This window comes from Penicillium digitatum, chromosome 6 (genome assembly GCF_016767815.1).
Source record: "Penicillium digitatum chromosome 6, complete sequence".
Classification (NCBI taxonomy): domain Eukaryota; kingdom Fungi; phylum Ascomycota; class Eurotiomycetes; order Eurotiales; family Aspergillaceae; genus Penicillium; species Penicillium digitatum.
This window is the reverse complement of record NC_089389.1, coordinates 199444-216095: the sequence shown is the minus strand read 5'-3', so window position 1 is coordinate 216095 and position 16652 is coordinate 199444. Positions and strand designations below refer to the sequence as shown.

The window sequence follows — 16652 nt, the reverse complement described above, 5'->3', positions numbered from 1 at the left end:
CTCGCTCCTCGGTCAGACAAATTGGGTATGAATATTGAAATGAAAACGCCGAAAAATCCCACCATTAAAAAATTGAACAAGGAGAGCATAGGGGATCAGATATCGTCCCCAGCTGGCATACCCATGGAGACCTTCTTCAGTTGCAAATCCTTCTTCAGTTCCTGGATACGTCGGCCCATCTTGTTGCGCAAAATATGATTCTGCACCTTCTCCCACTGTGCAGTTTCAGTTCGGATGAGGGCTTCCAGCTCTGCGACTTCCTCGCGCTGTTGTTGAAGCTGTTGCTGCTGCTCGATTTGATCGTCATCCAGCTCATCTTCGTCCTCGTCGGAGATATTGCTTTCATCGCCAGAAGTATCGCCACGTTCGGTAGGTCCTCCAGCGGGTGTGAAAGGTTGCATAGACGGAGTATCCACCTGCTCTGGTCCAGGACCCGGTGCCTCATCATCGCCAGCAGCAAGTGCGGCTTCCATCTCAGCAGCAAGGGCGTCCTCGAAGTCGTCCATCATCTCTTCTTCCGCTTCACCGTATGCATCCTGCTCATCATCGTATTCATCCTCGTATTCTCCGGATTGCACCAAGCCCTCGACACGATTCAGGGATGTGCTGTCCACTAACTCGAACTTGGGAGGGAAAATCGAGGTTTCATCCTGGGCCATGAGTTCCTCAACAGCCTTTTCAACTTGTTCGATTGTGCGAGTACTGACACGGTCGCGGAATCGCCGCTTGCGAACCCAGCGGAGGGGTGGTGCAATACCGTGTGCATATTGAAGTGTCTTTTCATCGGGGGAATCAACGCCCGGGGGAAGTGGGTATTCCATCGCTTCTTGGTCACTGTTAACGCGTCCCAGCACCAAGAGCATTTGACAGATATCTGCTGACTTGTACCACCCTCGTCGGTCCCAACTTTTCATGCCCTCGATAATGCAAGGTAAATCCACTAAGGCTGCCGCATATTGGCGACCCCGAACATTCAAGATAGAGCGCCGACCCTCACGTGTGAGGGCTTTAAGCCCGACCTCACCAGTCTTGAATGTCCTATCGCTGATTGATTTCCTCACAATATCGCAGTCTTCTCCTGGGAGCATTCGTAGGATAAATTGTTCTTCGATAGCAGGATCATTTTCAGTATCCGAGGCTTCAGAGTCGTACCCAACGCCCACCGGTCGGTTGGGAACAATTCCCTTGTTTTTGATGCGGATGGACTGTAAGGCTGGTTTCTTGGATGGGATGAGCTTTATTCGCTTAGGTCCTTGTTGGCTCGTCTCGGGTTCGGGTTCAGGCTCGGGCAGCGCAAGACTTTCGGCCGGTCGCTTCTTGGTCGATTTTTTTTTCTTAGATTTTTCTTCACTCAGCCCGGGTTGGGGTTTTCGTGCGATCTTAAGTGTGATTTTGCGCGGGGGTTGAGGAGTTTCGGCCACTGGGGGCGCAGGCGCAGGCACAGGTGCAGGTACAGGTGCTGGTTCTTCAGCTGGAGGGGGGTCCGGCCTCCTTGAGAATTTGATCTTTAAAGGCATGGCGACAGTATGAGGGCTACCTGGGAGGTAGCAAGTGTGAGAAGACTAAGAGATAAAAAGACGATGGAGGATGTGTAGGTGGAGGTGAAAGGATGCGGAAAAGAGTTTCTCCAGATCTCGGTTTAGGCAAACTGAAACTCCCAAACTGCCTTTGCAATGTATTCCATGTTGCCGGCAGTCAGGGTGAAATCCGTTGCCTTTTGCGGCCTCTCTCTAAGATGGATATCTTCGTAGGACAGGCGAAAGCTGCCTTGCACCCTGGAGCCATTTAGGCCGGCATCCCGCACGATATCAATTCGTTGGCATGGGATTGGGGGTCGATTTGGGCCTCTTCCCCTCCATTCCTCCACAGATATTCTGCCGCGGTTGTAAATCCTCATTGTCAGCGCAATGTTCACCTGGTCGTTAGACTCAGTTAACCAGAACTTTATGTCTCGTTCTATCTTTCTCCGACTCTCGGAACACGCTACCTCCAACACTATAGTAGGCCAATGTGAGGATCTCCCCGATGCAGCATGTAATGGTTGCCAGGCAGAATCTGGGCGTTTGTTTCTGCCCGAAGCACCGCGGAAGGTCGCGTTTCTTGTAGCAAGAAGTGGATAGTTTTCATCGAACCCTGTCCAAGCTTCAAAGATTTTTTCAAAGGCTCCCTGTGCTGCTCCGTGGGTTGTAGACTCCATGGCTTTAACGACAAGAAGATTGAGTGAAGGATCGTAGAACTTCCAAGATTTTCTCAGTAGGCTTTCGTCGGAATTCTGAATGTAATCAAGGAAGGAACGCTCATCAATGTTAAAGATAATGTATGAGTCCATACCCGCTTCATGTTGTTCCCCAGGCCGCTCTAGAATCTGGAGACAATCCTGGATTCCCTTAAACTCGTATTTTGGGGTCGTAGAAGGAAGAACATCTTCGTAAGACATGATGCCGGTAATGAACTAAGTTAGACGAAGCTTGAGTGTAAGAGATGGTATACCCCTTATAGATATATTGAAATTGTAGGCTTGAGTTTGTTCCTTTAGTGGCAAGAATGACAAAATAAGTTCATCATTCATATAGCTAATCTCTTGTTAGAATGGATTTATTCCGTGGTGCCTAATTATGTACGTCTATTTAATGGAACAAGAATAGTCGGCCGCGCTTGGGACGCCTTTTTGGTGATCTTTCCAGTTGATTTTTTTAGAAGTCTTTCTTCAATGGATTTTTTATTTTCCTTGTCAGCTTCATAGATGGTAGAATAAAGAAATGCCTTTGAACCTTGGATTTTCACCCCTAGGAGCGTAGGCGCTAGTTGTTTTGCTGGTCTGGTCTCCAAAAGAACTTGACCTTTCAAACGCATGACGCCAATATGAGAGCTATCCAAGAGAATTAAGAGATGAAGTGAGGTTATATAATAGGCACAACAATTTGTACCTAGGTAGTGGACATATGAGCTAAATGATGATCTCATTTTGTCATCTTTTTGTCACTCAGTTTATACATGCACCTCACTCACACCTAAATTTCCCTACCTTAAGGCTATCACTTGGTTTATCACCATCATGTCCTATACAGACATTCTCTCTTCTACTCCAAAATATGAATTCAAGGGGGTTCAGGATTGTCTCCAGATTGTTGAGCAGGCTGAGGAGCAAGGTGAAGGGTATATGTCATCTAGTCCTTATGTAATTTTTGTTATCGATGAGCGTTCCTTCCTTAATTGTTTTGAACGTTTCGAAGAAAGTCTTCTCTGGAAGTCATGGGAGTTTTATGATCCTTCTGTTAACCAAGTGCTGGTCAAAACCATGGAGTCCGGAGTTCACGCAGCCGGGGTTATTGCCTTCACCGAAATGTTCCATGGATGGAAAGGACCATTTGACCCGAATTATCCACTTTGCGGTGCATCCACGAAGGTATGGAGAGGTAGTTCAGGGAAGAAGAAACGTGGGGATTGCTCCTGGACCCCGACCCATTCGGGGCTCGATGGGAAATGGCCGAGCATCGCAGTTGAAGTCGCATGGACAGAGCCCCCGGGGAAGCTATACAAAGATATGAAGTTCTGGTTAACCCAATCTTCTGGAAATGTCAACATTGTGCTTGCAGTCAGGATATACAAGCGCGGAAGGATATCCATTGAACATTGGAAGATGGGCGCCCGCACTCCAATAACGGTTCAGAAAATTGAGATCACGAGAAACCCGGCGCCCAATTGTGAAAAGATTCAAGGCAGTATGCAACTCTCATTTGAAGACATTCACATGAGGCCTAAAGGGCCAACCGATACTGACTTCGTTATAAGTCATGGCGATATGCAGAACCTGGCAAGTCAAGTCTGGGAGGCACAGGACCGCAATCTGTAAGAGCGTCTCCGCCTTGGACCCGCCCAAACACCCACAGCTCCGTCTCTTCAATACCTCTTTTTTTTCCTTTTTTCACGTTTCCCTAACAATCTTGCTTTACACCTCTTTGCCGAGGATATGTTAATCACTCTTAAATTTATTTCATCCCGAAAATTCTCTGCTGCCCGTCCTGCTATTACCTGTCCATAATGTCAGGTCCAAACCTTCACAATGCTCTCCTCCGCCCTCCGATTATCCAAATCCTCCGTGCTCAAGGCTTTCACTCAACACGCCCCTCAGTCTTAGAGTCTATCCAGGACCTGACTGGGCGGTATCTGATCATTCTCGCCTCATCTGCCGCTGAGCATGCCGCAAATGCACACCCATACGATCCAGTTCCGGACCTCGAAGACATCTATCAAGCCTTGCAGGATGCAGGAGCCATACGACCACAATTGCGCCAATGGGAAGAGGAATGGCAAGGAGAAGAAGATATGCGTGGGCTTGATGCCTTCCTGGGCTGGATCACTGGCCCTGCCCACCGTGAAATCCGACGTGTCGCTGGCTTTGTGCCCAGCGAGGGCGACATGGTGGACCCTGACGCCGTTGAAAAGGAGGATTACTTGACCGCATTGAAGAAGAAACATAGTAAGACTGGCGAGGAGTCCCGCTACGCTGGGACTGTCCTGGGAAAACCCGCAGAGGAACACCCCGTCATCATTGAGGGTGGTGCCCCCAGCATTCAAGACTGGGGTGCACAGGTTCGTGCCCGGGCTTTGGAGGCGATAGAAAGCGACAGTTCAGGTGTCAGCAGCGCCCCGAGTCATCTCTCCGATGATGAAGCGATGGGGGCGTGAAAGACTCCACACGGCCTCATGAATTGCTTGACTTTGAGAGAGTCGCAACTCTTGAATCTTTACTTCACGAATGTGCCCAGACCTGATGCGATATCTCATCCCTACTTCCCTATTTGAAGCGCAAAGAGCCCCACCACCATCCACTGGGACAATCAAAGCCTATCCTCCCCAGTGGTCACCGAGATTGTTCCGACTTGATTTGAGGCATGATAATCGCTCCCCCTCCAGTCTCTGACGCAGACAACTCTCTATTGATAGGGTAACTTCTATACCTTCACCCCTGTATCCCACGGTATCTCAGGGAACCGACGAGAGTGGCCAATCGGGAATTGCAAGCGGATTAGGTTTGTTTAAGAGGTGCAAATCGCCAGGATTTCGGTTAATCGACGATCAATATGTAAGGTTGACTCAATCATCTGGTTCGTTCTCACTTCTGTTTGATACCGAACATTCGAGCGGGTGTCCTATCCCGGATCACAAAAAAAAATGAATCTACACGTCCCTAGTTGTGTCAGATGCAACTTAAAGATGCTTCAAGTATCAAAACTTCCATTGGCAAACAGGGAACCTTGTCGTCGGCGGCTTATGCGGCCTCCTCAATTTTTTTTTTGGCAGTCTTGTTAGATGGCTTATTATTGGATATCTTCTCCCTTTTCTCAAAGCGTTCTAGATACATGGCAGAGAACGGCTTAAAATGAAATATCGACAGGACCTCTCAACATATGATGTTTAAGATGATCTTTTGACACAGAATATACAAGAAGTGAAACATTTACAAGGCAAAAATGACCGAAATATACAATTGAACTGACCCGGTCAAGGAACCGGCTGGTAACTGCCTTTGCGACGCAATTCACTTTGCCTCCATCTCAACTTCGACTGCTCCAACGTCGTAAGCTCCGCGCTATATTCACCATCGTTCAAGGCCCGTTGTAAACGGCCGCTCCGGCGTTGCTTCAAACAACAGAATGTGCATAAACCAAGAAGAACCGCACCAGCAATACCTACAACGCAGTACACACCGATATGAGCCCCCTGGCCAAGACCATCCCATTTTTGGGATAGGCTCATAGGTGGTTTCTTGTTAATTATTGCTTGAGCAGTAGAGTTTCCACTACGATTTGACGTTAGTCCCCCAATTCTTCAATTCCGGCTTTAAAGCAAACTCACCGAATCACCTCGATGCTCTCCCGGGTGCCCGTGGTCCCGTTGTACCTGTACTCTTTTCCGGTGTGGAAATCCTGAACGCGCATCTTCGATACAGTCATGGTGAATGGAACTTCGGACCAGTCAACAAAACCACCACCCCATTCGAGATTGCCCAGCGTCTGTCCCTTAATTCCAACCGGCCAATTGCTAACCTTGACCTGACACGGTGTTTGGGGGTAGTTTTTGCCATATACCGTCAACGGCTCGTCGTAGTGCACTGTCCGCACCAAGTCACCATCAATCCACCATTCCAGACGGTCTTTATCCCAGTACGAGGTGTAGTTGTGGAACTCGGTATCTGCATTTGAAACCGCATGTTTTCCGCCGCGGTCACTCGTGGTGACGTTTCCCTTGCCGAAGAAATTGGATTGCACTCCGCTCGTGTTGTAACCAACCCACTCCCAGTCAATCTCATCCAGGTCGTCAGATTGCAGGATAACACTACTGATGATGCCGGCTCCCTTCGCCATCTTGACGTGTGCTTCCATCACGCCAAAGAAGATGTAGAAGTTGGATACTAGGAGAGTTGAGGAGTTTTCGGTCTTCATGGAGAAGTCGGCTCCTTCGGGCGTATAGTCTAGAGTTCCCGTTCTCATGTCCCAGAGGTCGGTGTCAAGAGTCGAGTTGAACAGCCATGTGTGCTCGGTTCCGAGGGCAGGATCTGGACTGCATGTCGTCTTGTTCAGGGGGTTGCAATCCGTTCCGGTGTAGTCAGAAGTGGCAATGGTGACCCCGACCATCGTCGTCAGGGGCAAAAGAAAGAGCGAAACCCAGGACCTCATCATGTCGGGTTTGATGTCAACGCGGTATGCTCAGTCCGATCGTAGTACCCGCACAATGCCACCTTAGATCGCAATCTCTGCAGCGGAAGTATCACGATAGCTGGATGGGATGGATGTGGAGAAATCAACATCTAAGAAAGTCGTCCACAAAAGGAGATAGGAGAGGCTGTGGATATGAGTTTAATGACTGGCAAACTCACCCTCACGGCTAGTAACATCAAGATTAGGGAGGTCCATAAGCGAGATAGCAGGCTAAAGGGATCCCCAATTCGAGCTGTAATTAGAACTCTGCCCATACTTAGTCGAGTTTAGCGCTAAAAATTGTCGCAGACGTCTCATCCAGTTGAGATTGAAGTTATGGAGACTTCTGGTTATCCCCGAGTCCCAGGGAGAGCTTTCACGAAGCTTGACCCTGCACTATAAATAAGCTAGCTCCTTGGCGCCAATTAAAACCGCCTTATTGGGTTAGCTGTCTGTCGAAGGCCCACTGGGAGCGTTATTAATTGCTTGTCCTTGCGATGCCGATTGGCCACGCTACTTTGTCGCTAGCATCCGCTCCCAGGAACAGATCAAAAACAATGTCCGATCATTGGCTATGCCTGTTTGACCACGAGAAGTCGAGTAAATTAAAAAGTGGAAATGGAAAGAAAGAACTAAAAAAAAGGGCACAGGGGATAATTGTCATAGCCACGACACAGCCCCGAGGAGGATTTAAAAAAACCAGCTCGCCTGTTCAACTTGTTTCGTTAATTTTCTCTTTTGCTGAGGATATCTATATTGGGTTGATATGTGGGATCTTCTATCACAATGGAGGTAATCAAGTCTACTGAATCAATCTCTGTGTCATGTCTAACCCTTTTCGCCGACTATAGGACCATCCCAGCACTAACGGGGAACCAACTTAGATCGAGGCCAACTACTTTGACAAGCACTTCATTTCCCTGGTCCGTCGGCAGCTAGGGCTATTAGAAGCATTTTCTTGTTTTAGATCTGGCTCTAGGAAATGGCAGGCATGTGATGTCCTTGCCAAAGTAGTTGGACTCGCTCTATATTGAGGCCCCGTTACGTCTGTCTTTCAACGGGGGGAAATGGTTAGAATAGCCCTACTTCTTGCATAAAAGTTGAATTGCACTGATCTCACTTATTCGAATATCCTCTAACAGCTACATCTGACTGCAGAGCTGGCCCACCAAACCAAATCAAAAAGCTGAAGACCTGGGCCCTTGTTTGTATCAATTCTTACTACTTTCGGATGTGACGTAGACAGTGAGCTCCTAGTGAGCTCAGATGGTCTCCGGTTTTGTTCTTTCCTCTTTCGGGGGTTGAACACACATCCGTTTGCTTTGTTTGCCTATCGCTGGGGTTGAAACTCGTCTCGTTGCTCTTGTAGACGAGACGTGTCTGCTCCCCACGACAAGTGATCCATACCAATCATGCGGTATCGCCTGTTTCTTGCAGCTCTGGCTGCTTGGTTCTCCCTCGTTCTCGCTCAGAAATCCCCAGACTGCAATGCCTTTGATAAAACCTGCCAGTCGAACAAAGGTACCATCAAAGGTCGTATCAAATACGACTTGACGGAGACGTCAGCTTTGAATGACTGGACAGCAGTTGGGGGAGCAGTAGTCACTGGCCCTGATGGCGCAGAGTTCACGATCCACAAGCAAGGTGATGCCCCGACAATAGTAACAGACTACTACATCTTCTATGGCGAGGTATCTGTTGAGATGAAGGCTTCCCCCGGTACCGGCATCGTCAGCTCTGTCTACATGTTGTCAGACGCGAATGATGAGATTGACTGGGTGAGTGCTAACTTGGATTGATCCTCCAGGGGAAACGTATATGCTGATAATTGCATAGGAAACCCTGGGTGGGTTTACCGACAAGTTACAGACCGACTACTTCGGCAAAGGTGACACTAGTGAAGGTTACCATCGCTGGACCTGGCAGTCTGTGACGACCCCGCAAAAAGAGTTCCATCAGTACACTTGGATTTGGTCCAAGGAAAAACTTTCATGGGCGATCGATGGCACCGTTGTCCGGACCGTTGACTATGCTGATGCGAAAGGGGGCACTCGCTTCCCACAGACACCGATGCGCGTGAGAATTGGCATCTGGGCAGGAGGTGATCCGAGCAGAATCAAGGGCACTATCGACTGGGCTGGTGGCGAGACTGATTACTCCAAGGCACCGTTCACGATGTATGTCAAATCGGTTGAAATCGTCAACTACACTCCGGCGGAGAGCTATGTCTATTCCGATAAATCTGGTTCTTCAGACAGCATTGAGATCAATGGTGGCGTCCCCTCGGGGGAGACTTCAAGTTCGACCGGTTCTGGCACTTCGACGACTGCCGATGTTGCCTCGTTGACTTCGTCTTCCGCGGGTTTATCTACTGCGACCTCGTCCGTCGCTTTGAGTTCAGCCAATCCAGAGACCAAAACCACTACTGACCTTGCTACATCCTCCCCGTATCTTGCGGCTTTGTCTTCTTTGGTCTCGTCTTCGAACAATTCGGGTGCTGACATTGATTCTTTCATTTCCGCCCCTGCCCTCCCGACGGCCTCATTCACTAAGCCCCAAAGCACTGTCTTGCGTTCCAGTTCGACCTCAGCAGTGAGCTCCATAATCGCAACTAGCCAGGCTTCTCATTCTAGCACTGGTGCTGTCGCTTCGGTCACCAGTTCTTTCAACTCCGCTTGTGCCCCGGGCTCGGGTTATCTTGCCATTCTAACACTGATACTAGGATTAGTTCAGGCGTAGTGTTGGGCTAATGCACACAATTCAAGGAAGATTTGAGAAAGTGACTTGAAGTGTCTCTCCTCCATGAATAGTTTGCAGTTACCATGAGCTGTGCATGTCTTTCTATGAATCTTTAAATTCAACACCTACTGGAATTACAAAACACTCTACAGTCGCGTTGAATTTCTGATCCGTAGACTTAAATTACTTCTTTGAGCAGAATTGTCAAAATGCACGTCGCGGATGATTTAAATCTTGGGAACAACTACCCGCCGATTATATGGCGGAATTCAGCAAACGTGTCAGAAATGCCCAGGAGAGAAAACCTCCCCAATACATCCTATAAGAATCTGTCCTCCAGCCCTCGTCAAAGATACCAGTCTGTTGCCTGTGCCGCGATCATTGCCTCTTTGAGGACACAAGCTGCCCTGTATTCAACCACATCCTCTCTCACCCAGCGGAAAGCCCGGTTACTAACTTGATAACTAGTCCCGTCACTTTTGAGAATGAGAATTGCCTCCGGTAGAAAAAGTCTCAGTGTCATGGAGACACGTTGGAATTGAGCATAGCCAGGAAGATGACTGCGAGGCTTGCGTTCATCGGCGGTTGCTTGGAAGATCAGCTCACGACAAAGGGCTTCCAGTTGATCAATTACTTCGCGGCGTCGCCAGACCTTGTATGTTAGAGTGTCAACCTGTTTTTCCACAATCTGGATTATTTTGATGTAGTCCGCCTCAAGGTCCGATCCATGCACGGGAATCTGGGACATGGTTGTCAATGCAAGATTGTCATGACCATAGATCAAGTTCCTTAGAGTTGGTTGTTGGTTGTCAATTATGCCTGTCGTGTGCATTACAAGATAGATCGTCTAGAGTCTACGTAGAATACTGTGGACCTAGGTTCCTTATCACCGACACACCTGCGTAGGCCATCAAAGATATTACATATCTAGAAAGAGACAATCAAAGTGATTATCGTTCAAAATTCTGATTCGATTTGAAAAATTTTCTTTTCTTTTGTTGAAATTCTCTTTGTTCTTTCCATGCGCTCAAGGACTTGACGTCTCAAGAAACCAACTTGCCTCGTTGCCTTTCTTTATCATAACACATCCGAAACGATCTAGTGAGACAGGAGATCTAAAGTCCAAGCAAAAGAGAGTTGAATCATCCAGATAGTGCAATAGAGGTTTCCACAGGCCTCTCAAGTGATCTCATGGAATTCGCACTCCCTTTCCAGTTCCCGTTCGTTGTACATCACGGTCCGATGCTCCTTATAAAGTGTGATGTTAGACTTAGAGAAGAGACGAAATGACTCTGTTTTCGCTGCCGCAGAAGCTTATCTACAGCTAGTGCAAGATCATCGTTAACTCTGGTTGTTTTTTTCAACTTCATAGATTCCTTGTGAGAATCATCCGAAACTCCCTGCAACCATTTCCCTCGGATACCCTGAATGTTCATTCCTAACGGTTCATTGGAAATCAAGAATGAAAGGTTTTATTGAAAATGTAATATGAAATGGGATGTGCCTCATTTGCAGCAGCAGTTGCTCTGGGAAATCATGCTTGCAATCAGACTAGATCATTCGTATCAAGTCTGGCGGGAATAAAGTGAACTTCTAACAAAGGCCCTCTCAGGTCATATCCGAAACAGATCATTTCAAACTTCAAGGCGTGGACGACCGTGATATTCCCCTTGGGTAGCTGGGCCAAATTTGAGACAAAGAGAAGAGGACTAGTCCCCGAGTGCATAGAGAAAGATTCTCCACTCGGATTGTGATTCTTCGCGTCTTTGTACATCATCTCAGAGGACCTCTGAAAAGACCATCTCAACAGTTATGTGAAAGAAAGACCAAGGTGACCGGGATTTTCTCGCATTCAACACGAGGAACTTGAAAAAAAAAAGGTAGCTCAAGTTCTTTGATGCTATATTGCTCAGAGATGATCAGAGAACGTGGCTCTCCGTCTTTCGTGTTCTTTGAATTCGAATTCTCACGCCGTCGCTTTTGAACCGGGGGCTTTTCTCCGATCGATGTTCTTTGTTTGTGTAGATAGGAACTAGGAGTTTGATGAAGTACAAATACCTCCCCCCAAGACCCGACTTCAAACACCTCTCGATCAACTCAAGCTGCACTAAAGCTTCCACACCGAGGGACTCTCATATCGCTTCGATTATCTCCTTCGAAATGGTTCGTCCTCGGCGTGCCGCTGCTCAAAAGCCAGAGGGTCACTATGCTGCTGCCACCTCGCCCATAAAAAAACGGAGGATCAGTACTATTGCATCGTCGGCCCGGAAGAAGGGCAAACAGAAGACTGAGTTTCAGTACGCGGAAGACGCAATGAGATTGCCACTCCCTGGTTTTGCTCCTGCTCCTGCTCCTGCTCCTGCTCCTTCCCATAAACCTATCCCTGTCATGGTGCCTCCACCATTGAATCCGGCCGCACTCGCATTGGATTTGAAGAAATCCTACGAAGGCCAAATTCCACTACCGACACTACCAAAACGACAGAAAAGATGGAGACAACCGGCAAAGAATCCGATTATCCGCCTGGAGGATACACCAAAAGGATGGAATGCTAAAGAACCTGACCTTGATCCGGAGTACGTATTTCCCACTACATCTCCATCTGTGGATAGCTTCTGAGATATGTTATTTTAGTGATTTGGAGGCTCAGATAGCAAGGTGTCGTGAGCGAATTGGTGATAATATCATGAGCCGGGTGTTTGAATTCACGTTGGAGAAGTTATTGAAAGAGCAGAAAAGTCGCGAGTGAGTATTTCGCGAGACCTTTTTCTTGACAAGATTTAACTCAATCATTAGAGCAATGATGGACTTGGAGCCCGCTGGATTGAGTTGGCCTGTCGTTCAGCGCTTGCAAACTCTCCAGGGGACTTTGGAATGGCTCCAGAGCGAGAATGACAAGTATGAGCTGGTTGGAAATGTGACAAACATCATGGCAGCATACAGATCGGGCCACTTGAGGTGGAATCCAGGCCTTGTTACCTACTGGTCTAAAGGCGTTCTCCTTTGCCAGCCGAGGCCATTCAGGTGGAACGAGTTTGATATCATCAACGCCCAACATGATGGTCACACAGGTTTTTGGGTAGAAGGGGTACGTCTCCTCCAAAAAAACTTGAACTGACCGGAAACTAACAAGCTTAGCTTGAAGGACAAAGTCCAATCCCCCAAATGGCAGAATGGATAGCTAAGCCATTTCCTGGACACGGAGAATTTTGTACGCACGTGAGTTCAGATGCCACCGACAGAAGGAGGGGTTTGTCTAACATGACATGAAGATGGATCTCAGCTTAAAACTTCCCCAGTCCACTATCCAACCGACAGCTTTATTTCAGCCTGTACTGCCGTCAATGCCCCTTGATTTTTCCTTCATGGATGATACTGGGGCTAGTGTGATGCAGATTAATGAAAGCGATATGCGAAACCTGGTAACTTACAATTGTGATCCACTCGGAAACGACCCTCCTCTTCCACCCCTGTTAGGTAGCATGGCCGTGACACTCGCGAATGGATCAACCGAGAGCTATATCTGCAGGCGATTTGAGGTAAACATGTGGAGTGCCCGGTCCACGAACTATCTGGACTTCTTGTGGCATCCGGTCCAAGTCCTCATTCACGATGACACCGTGGTTAGTTCGAAGGTTCGATTAAACGGTCCGTGGCTGCGACACAGGATGTACACAGCATCGGCGCCTGATAGCACAAGCTATACCTATTTTGGTGACATACACCCCCGATTTATGAGTGTGCCTACGGCAAATCCGCTTCACACGGTCGCCCTCTTGCCAGACCTTCCACTAGATCCAGTACCGAAAGCTGCGAAAACCGTGACAGCCGTGACAGCTGTAGGATCGGCACGTCCAGCAGCGGGAGGATTATTCCCCTGATCGCAATGTTTTCTTATTTTTTTTTCAGGTGTAGTGAGGCGAATGTCTTGCGTTCTGCTATGCGCATGTATTTCACGTTTGGTTTTGTTGACCTGAACTCTAGAGTTGTTTTCTTGATATTTGATTTTGCACTGTTCAATATCTCACTCCAATCGTATAGACTCGACCTCAAATAGTGATTAACAGTACAAGGATAGTCAGTTTATGCGCCCTTGAGTGATGGTAGTCTTTTGTGGTAGTCTTTTGGGTATTTTCTTGGTCGTCTGGCTAGACGTTTGGTTGTCTTTTTCTTAAAATATGAATTTAGTAGCTAGTATAAGGCAGAGGCAGGTTTAAGATTGGCAACCTTCGAAGAACCTTTCTTTGTATCATTTTGTGGATGTCCTCTCTGTTCATCTCAGATATTGTTCTAAGGTCTTGGCAGTGACATCAGCTCCGATGCCCGAATCCCTCCATCTCCAACTCCCCAGTTCACAATGGTCTACGCTTTTAGCCTCCCAAATACCTCGCCCCTCTCAATTCAAACATTCATAACTTCTACCACTCACCCATCCCTCCCCCAATCAGCCTCAACAGCACGCCATGCTCTCCGCCTCGCACTGAAGGCTCACAAGCGCTTACCCCGCGGCTCGCGCCAGGATGCCCATCTACCCACAGTTCTGTCCGCTTTGAATGAATATATCCCCTTCCTATTCGCAATTTCGAATGGACTGAATGGTCGCTCCGTTCCAACAGATGCGTACTCCTCTGCTCCCCAAGATGGTAATACTTCAGGGGGACCGAATCTCCGCACCGGCGAAATAGTCGACATCACAATCCATGCGGAGATAGAGTCGACATGGAGATACACGTTGTCATCCTCCAGTGGATTGAATTTCGGATCCAGTGGAAATATACCAGGTGGAAACAGTATCCGCACGCGGAATGGACGGGTCACTGGCCGAGGTATATACTTTGAATTGGCGTTTACTCTCACAACTCTCGGTTATGTATTGTGTAGGATGGCACGCGCGGGCGTTGTCGCTGCGCTATACACATCGTCTACCCCGTCTGCAGAGGTCCGCACTGCTGCTGTGCAAACTGCCACGCGGTATCTACTACAAGCTAGCTCGGTGCACAATCTGCTCGCGTCTTCGCCATCTTTCACCGCCGCTACTGTATCGACAGTACCGGACCTTGAGGCTGCGACACAGTCGGCTCTGTCATCCTTGGCTATGGCGGAGGCTACGTTATTGGCTGTTCTTAAGGATGATGCGTATGTTGTGGCGTGCATCCAGTCGCGCAATCCGAATGATAAAGAGTGGATGGTCCATGCACCTCAAATTCCAAAAGTGCGCGCTCTGCTATTTGCAAGACTATGTGTGCGTGCTGCAGAATACGCTGAGCAAGCGACTGCAGGTCTAGGCGCTGTTGGATCCACTTCTGGTCGTGCAGGTCATGTGGATGAGGATTTGACCCGCTATACAGGAGTTTTGGCTCGCGTTGCTCGGGCACGCGCCTGTCGATTCTTTGCTGTAGATGCCGAGCTATCCAGTAAAGTCGGCGAAGGAATTGCGTGGTTACGAGCTGCACGCATTCCCCTCGGGCTACGTGGAGCAGGGTCTTCGCAGGAAGACGTTGCAAGCATGGGGGGCTCTGCAAAGAGTGGACTTTCCCGTTTAAAGCGCGAATGGACAGAGCGGCGTGAGGATCGTCGCGCTACTAAGGATGCTGGCGGTAGTCGCAGCGAAAAAGGTCCATTGGATGCGGGGGACGATGCTGGTCGTAACGAGGAGGGACGGGTCCTTGCGATGCTTGAGACAAAATGGGTGAAAATTAATGACACAGTAAGTTCGGATTTTTTTCATTTCCCATATAATCCAGGCCGATCTCAATATGCATGCCTTGCTGACCCAATATAGATGAACACACAGCCCATCCCACCCTCTGCATCATTGCTGTCTAATCTGCCTTCTGGTCGTGATATTCACCCTCCCCCGGCACTATACCAACCCCCATCTTTAGATCAGGATCAACTGATGCGGATGCGTGCTCCGCCAGAAGAGAATAAGGATCTTCAGTTCGGAAGTGACGATGATAGTGACGACGATTCAGGCCAGCCTGATCATAGCCGTGGACCTCCGAGTACATTCCCGGACCGAAGTGCGACAGCGTCGAGAGTTTATTATTGAAAAATATCGACAAATTAGTACATATAGAGAACAAGGGGATATGGTAACAGGTGCCAAAATCAGCACTCAGTTGCCATAAGGGCCTAGTAAGAACACATTAGCATTCGAGGACCAGGTGTGGGTCACCTGTTGGCTACGACCTCTCCGAACCGCACTCAATCACCTTGTAAAAAAAGGAATGTAATCAAAAAAAGTGATATTATATACAGTACAAACGGACAAGAGCACAGAGGGTAATCTCCAGAGCCTCTCTTCTGGCATCTTTTTGTATCCCTCCGACACAGACCCGATCTGGATGGCTACAAGACACGGAATCGAAGCCACAGGGTTTCCGTCCAGAGCTGACGGTTTTGTCTCGACATCAAGATTCCCCGGTCCTCAAATTGTCCGGTCCCCGCGGTGTCGATATCACCCATCAAGCCCCGAGCCTCAAAACGCAATCGCATAGCTGAACACGAAAGAAAAGACGCAAACACTTATGCGGACTCTCCACCAAAGCGGTTCTTTTCCTGGCCAAGGTAACCCTTAACCTTGCTCTCCTTCAGGAGCTCGAAGTACTTCTCTGCAGCAGATAGATGTGTCAGTATAACGCATCGCAATCACAACCACCACTAATCCATGTCGCCCTCAATCCCGCCAGATCCGGTTCCTTCACAGGCAAACACTCGCTGAACCTTCACTATCTAGGATGTGCGGCGTAGACAAGATTTGAAACGGAAAACAACCCACCTCGGTAAACACCACACTTCTCAAGGTGGTTCACGCCCTCGCGCGCATAGCACTTGCCCAATTCCTCGCCAACAAGACGCGCCATCATGCTGCGGACCCACTGTTCACGGATAATAGCATCGCGAGCGTTGTGGAGTGCGATGTTGTCCTCGAAGTCGACGCCCTCGTAGGTCGGGGCGACAGTGGGCTTCTTAGCGAGGAAGGCGGCGGACTCGGCGGTTGGCATATTGTGCGGCTGGGTTTGGTAGTTCGGTGTATAGTGAGAGTCTGTTGAGGTGGTTGCTTGCTCGGGCGCAGGACAATGGCAGCAAAGGTTGGTGGGAGTGAGTCGGTTTGTGGTGGCTGCTTCATGCGGTTGTCTGGGTCGTTGATCTTGAAGTTTGGATTACCTGGTTTGTGATTGGGTGAGGTGAAGGCGGTGATGATGGCCG

At 48.6% G+C, this 16652-nt stretch overlaps 9 protein-coding genes across 9 annotated transcripts; 4 read left to right on the top strand and 5 right to left on the bottom strand.

The window, feature by feature from the left end:
* Nucleotides 1–95: 95 nt before the first annotated feature.
* Pdw03_5125 (Transcription initiation factor TFIID subunit 7, putative) lies at nucleotides 96–1517 on the bottom strand (the record flags this gene model as incomplete). The annotated part of the gene is made up of 1 exon (XM_014683687.1): nucleotides 96–1517. One exon carries the CDS (start codon nucleotides 1515–1517, stop codon nucleotides 96–98), a length of 1422 nt encoding a protein of 473 aa, XP_014539173.1.
* A 122-nt stretch (nucleotides 1518–1639) lies between these two features.
* On the bottom strand, nucleotides 1640–2437 carry Pdw03_5124 (TAFII55 protein, conserved region; the record flags this gene model as incomplete). Its single annotated transcript, XM_014683688.2, has 1 exon — nucleotides 1640–2437. One exon carries the CDS (start codon nucleotides 2435–2437, stop codon nucleotides 1640–1642), a length of 798 nt encoding a protein of 265 aa, XP_014539174.2.
* Nucleotides 2438–4041: 1604 nt separating this feature from the next.
* Nucleotides 4042–4689, top strand: Pdw03_5123 (Bromodomain transcription factor; the record flags this gene model as incomplete). Its single annotated transcript, XM_014683690.1, has 1 exon — nucleotides 4042–4689. The coding sequence occupies one exon, from the start codon at nucleotides 4042–4044 to the stop codon at nucleotides 4687–4689; it is 648 nt and encodes a 215-aa protein (XP_014539176.1).
* An 816-nt stretch (nucleotides 4690–5505) lies between these two features.
* On the bottom strand, nucleotides 5506–6638 carry Pdw03_5122 (Concanavalin A-like lectin/glucanase, subgroup; the record flags this gene model as incomplete). The annotated part of the gene is made up of 2 exons (XM_014683691.2): nucleotides 5506–5803; nucleotides 5860–6638. The coding sequence occupies 2 exons, from the start codon at nucleotides 6636–6638 to the stop codon at nucleotides 5506–5508; spliced, it is 1077 nt and encodes a 358-aa protein (XP_014539177.2).
* Nucleotides 6639–8113: 1475 nt separating this feature from the next.
* Pdw03_5121 (putative glycosidase crf1) lies at nucleotides 8114–9440 on the top strand (the record flags this gene model as incomplete). Its single annotated transcript, XM_014683692.1, has 2 exons — nucleotides 8114–8479; nucleotides 8538–9440. 2 exons carry the CDS (start codon nucleotides 8114–8116, stop codon nucleotides 9438–9440), a joined length of 1269 nt encoding a protein of 422 aa, XP_014539178.1.
* Nucleotides 9441–9786: 346 nt separating this feature from the next.
* Pdw03_5120 (uncharacterized protein) lies at nucleotides 9787–10188 on the bottom strand (the record flags this gene model as incomplete). Its single annotated transcript, XM_066100957.1, has 1 exon — nucleotides 9787–10188. One exon carries the CDS (start codon nucleotides 10186–10188, stop codon nucleotides 9787–9789), a length of 402 nt encoding a protein of 133 aa, XP_065957897.1.
* Nucleotides 10189–11600: 1412 nt separating this feature from the next.
* On the top strand, nucleotides 11601–13321 carry Pdw03_5119 (Class II aldolase/adducin, N-terminal; the record flags this gene model as incomplete). Its single annotated transcript, XM_066100956.1, has 5 exons — nucleotides 11601–12016; nucleotides 12075–12185; nucleotides 12237–12528; nucleotides 12579–12659; nucleotides 12713–13321. The coding sequence occupies 5 exons, from the start codon at nucleotides 11601–11603 to the stop codon at nucleotides 13319–13321; spliced, it is 1509 nt and encodes a 502-aa protein (XP_065957896.1).
* A 476-nt stretch (nucleotides 13322–13797) lies between these two features.
* Nucleotides 13798–15492, top strand: Pdw03_5118 (PH-signaling protein PalC; the record flags this gene model as incomplete). Its single annotated transcript, XM_014683694.1, has 2 exons — nucleotides 13798–15147; nucleotides 15223–15492. 2 exons carry the CDS (start codon nucleotides 13798–13800, stop codon nucleotides 15490–15492), a joined length of 1620 nt encoding a protein of 539 aa, XP_014539180.1.
* Nucleotides 15493–15968: 476 nt separating this feature from the next.
* Pdw03_5117 (Complex I subunit NDUFS6) lies at nucleotides 15969–16447 on the bottom strand (the record flags this gene model as incomplete). The annotated part of the gene is made up of 2 exons (XM_014683695.1): nucleotides 15969–16054; nucleotides 16222–16447. 2 exons carry the CDS (start codon nucleotides 16445–16447, stop codon nucleotides 15969–15971), a joined length of 312 nt encoding a protein of 103 aa, XP_014539181.1.
* Between the last annotated feature and the right edge of the window lie 205 nt (nucleotides 16448–16652).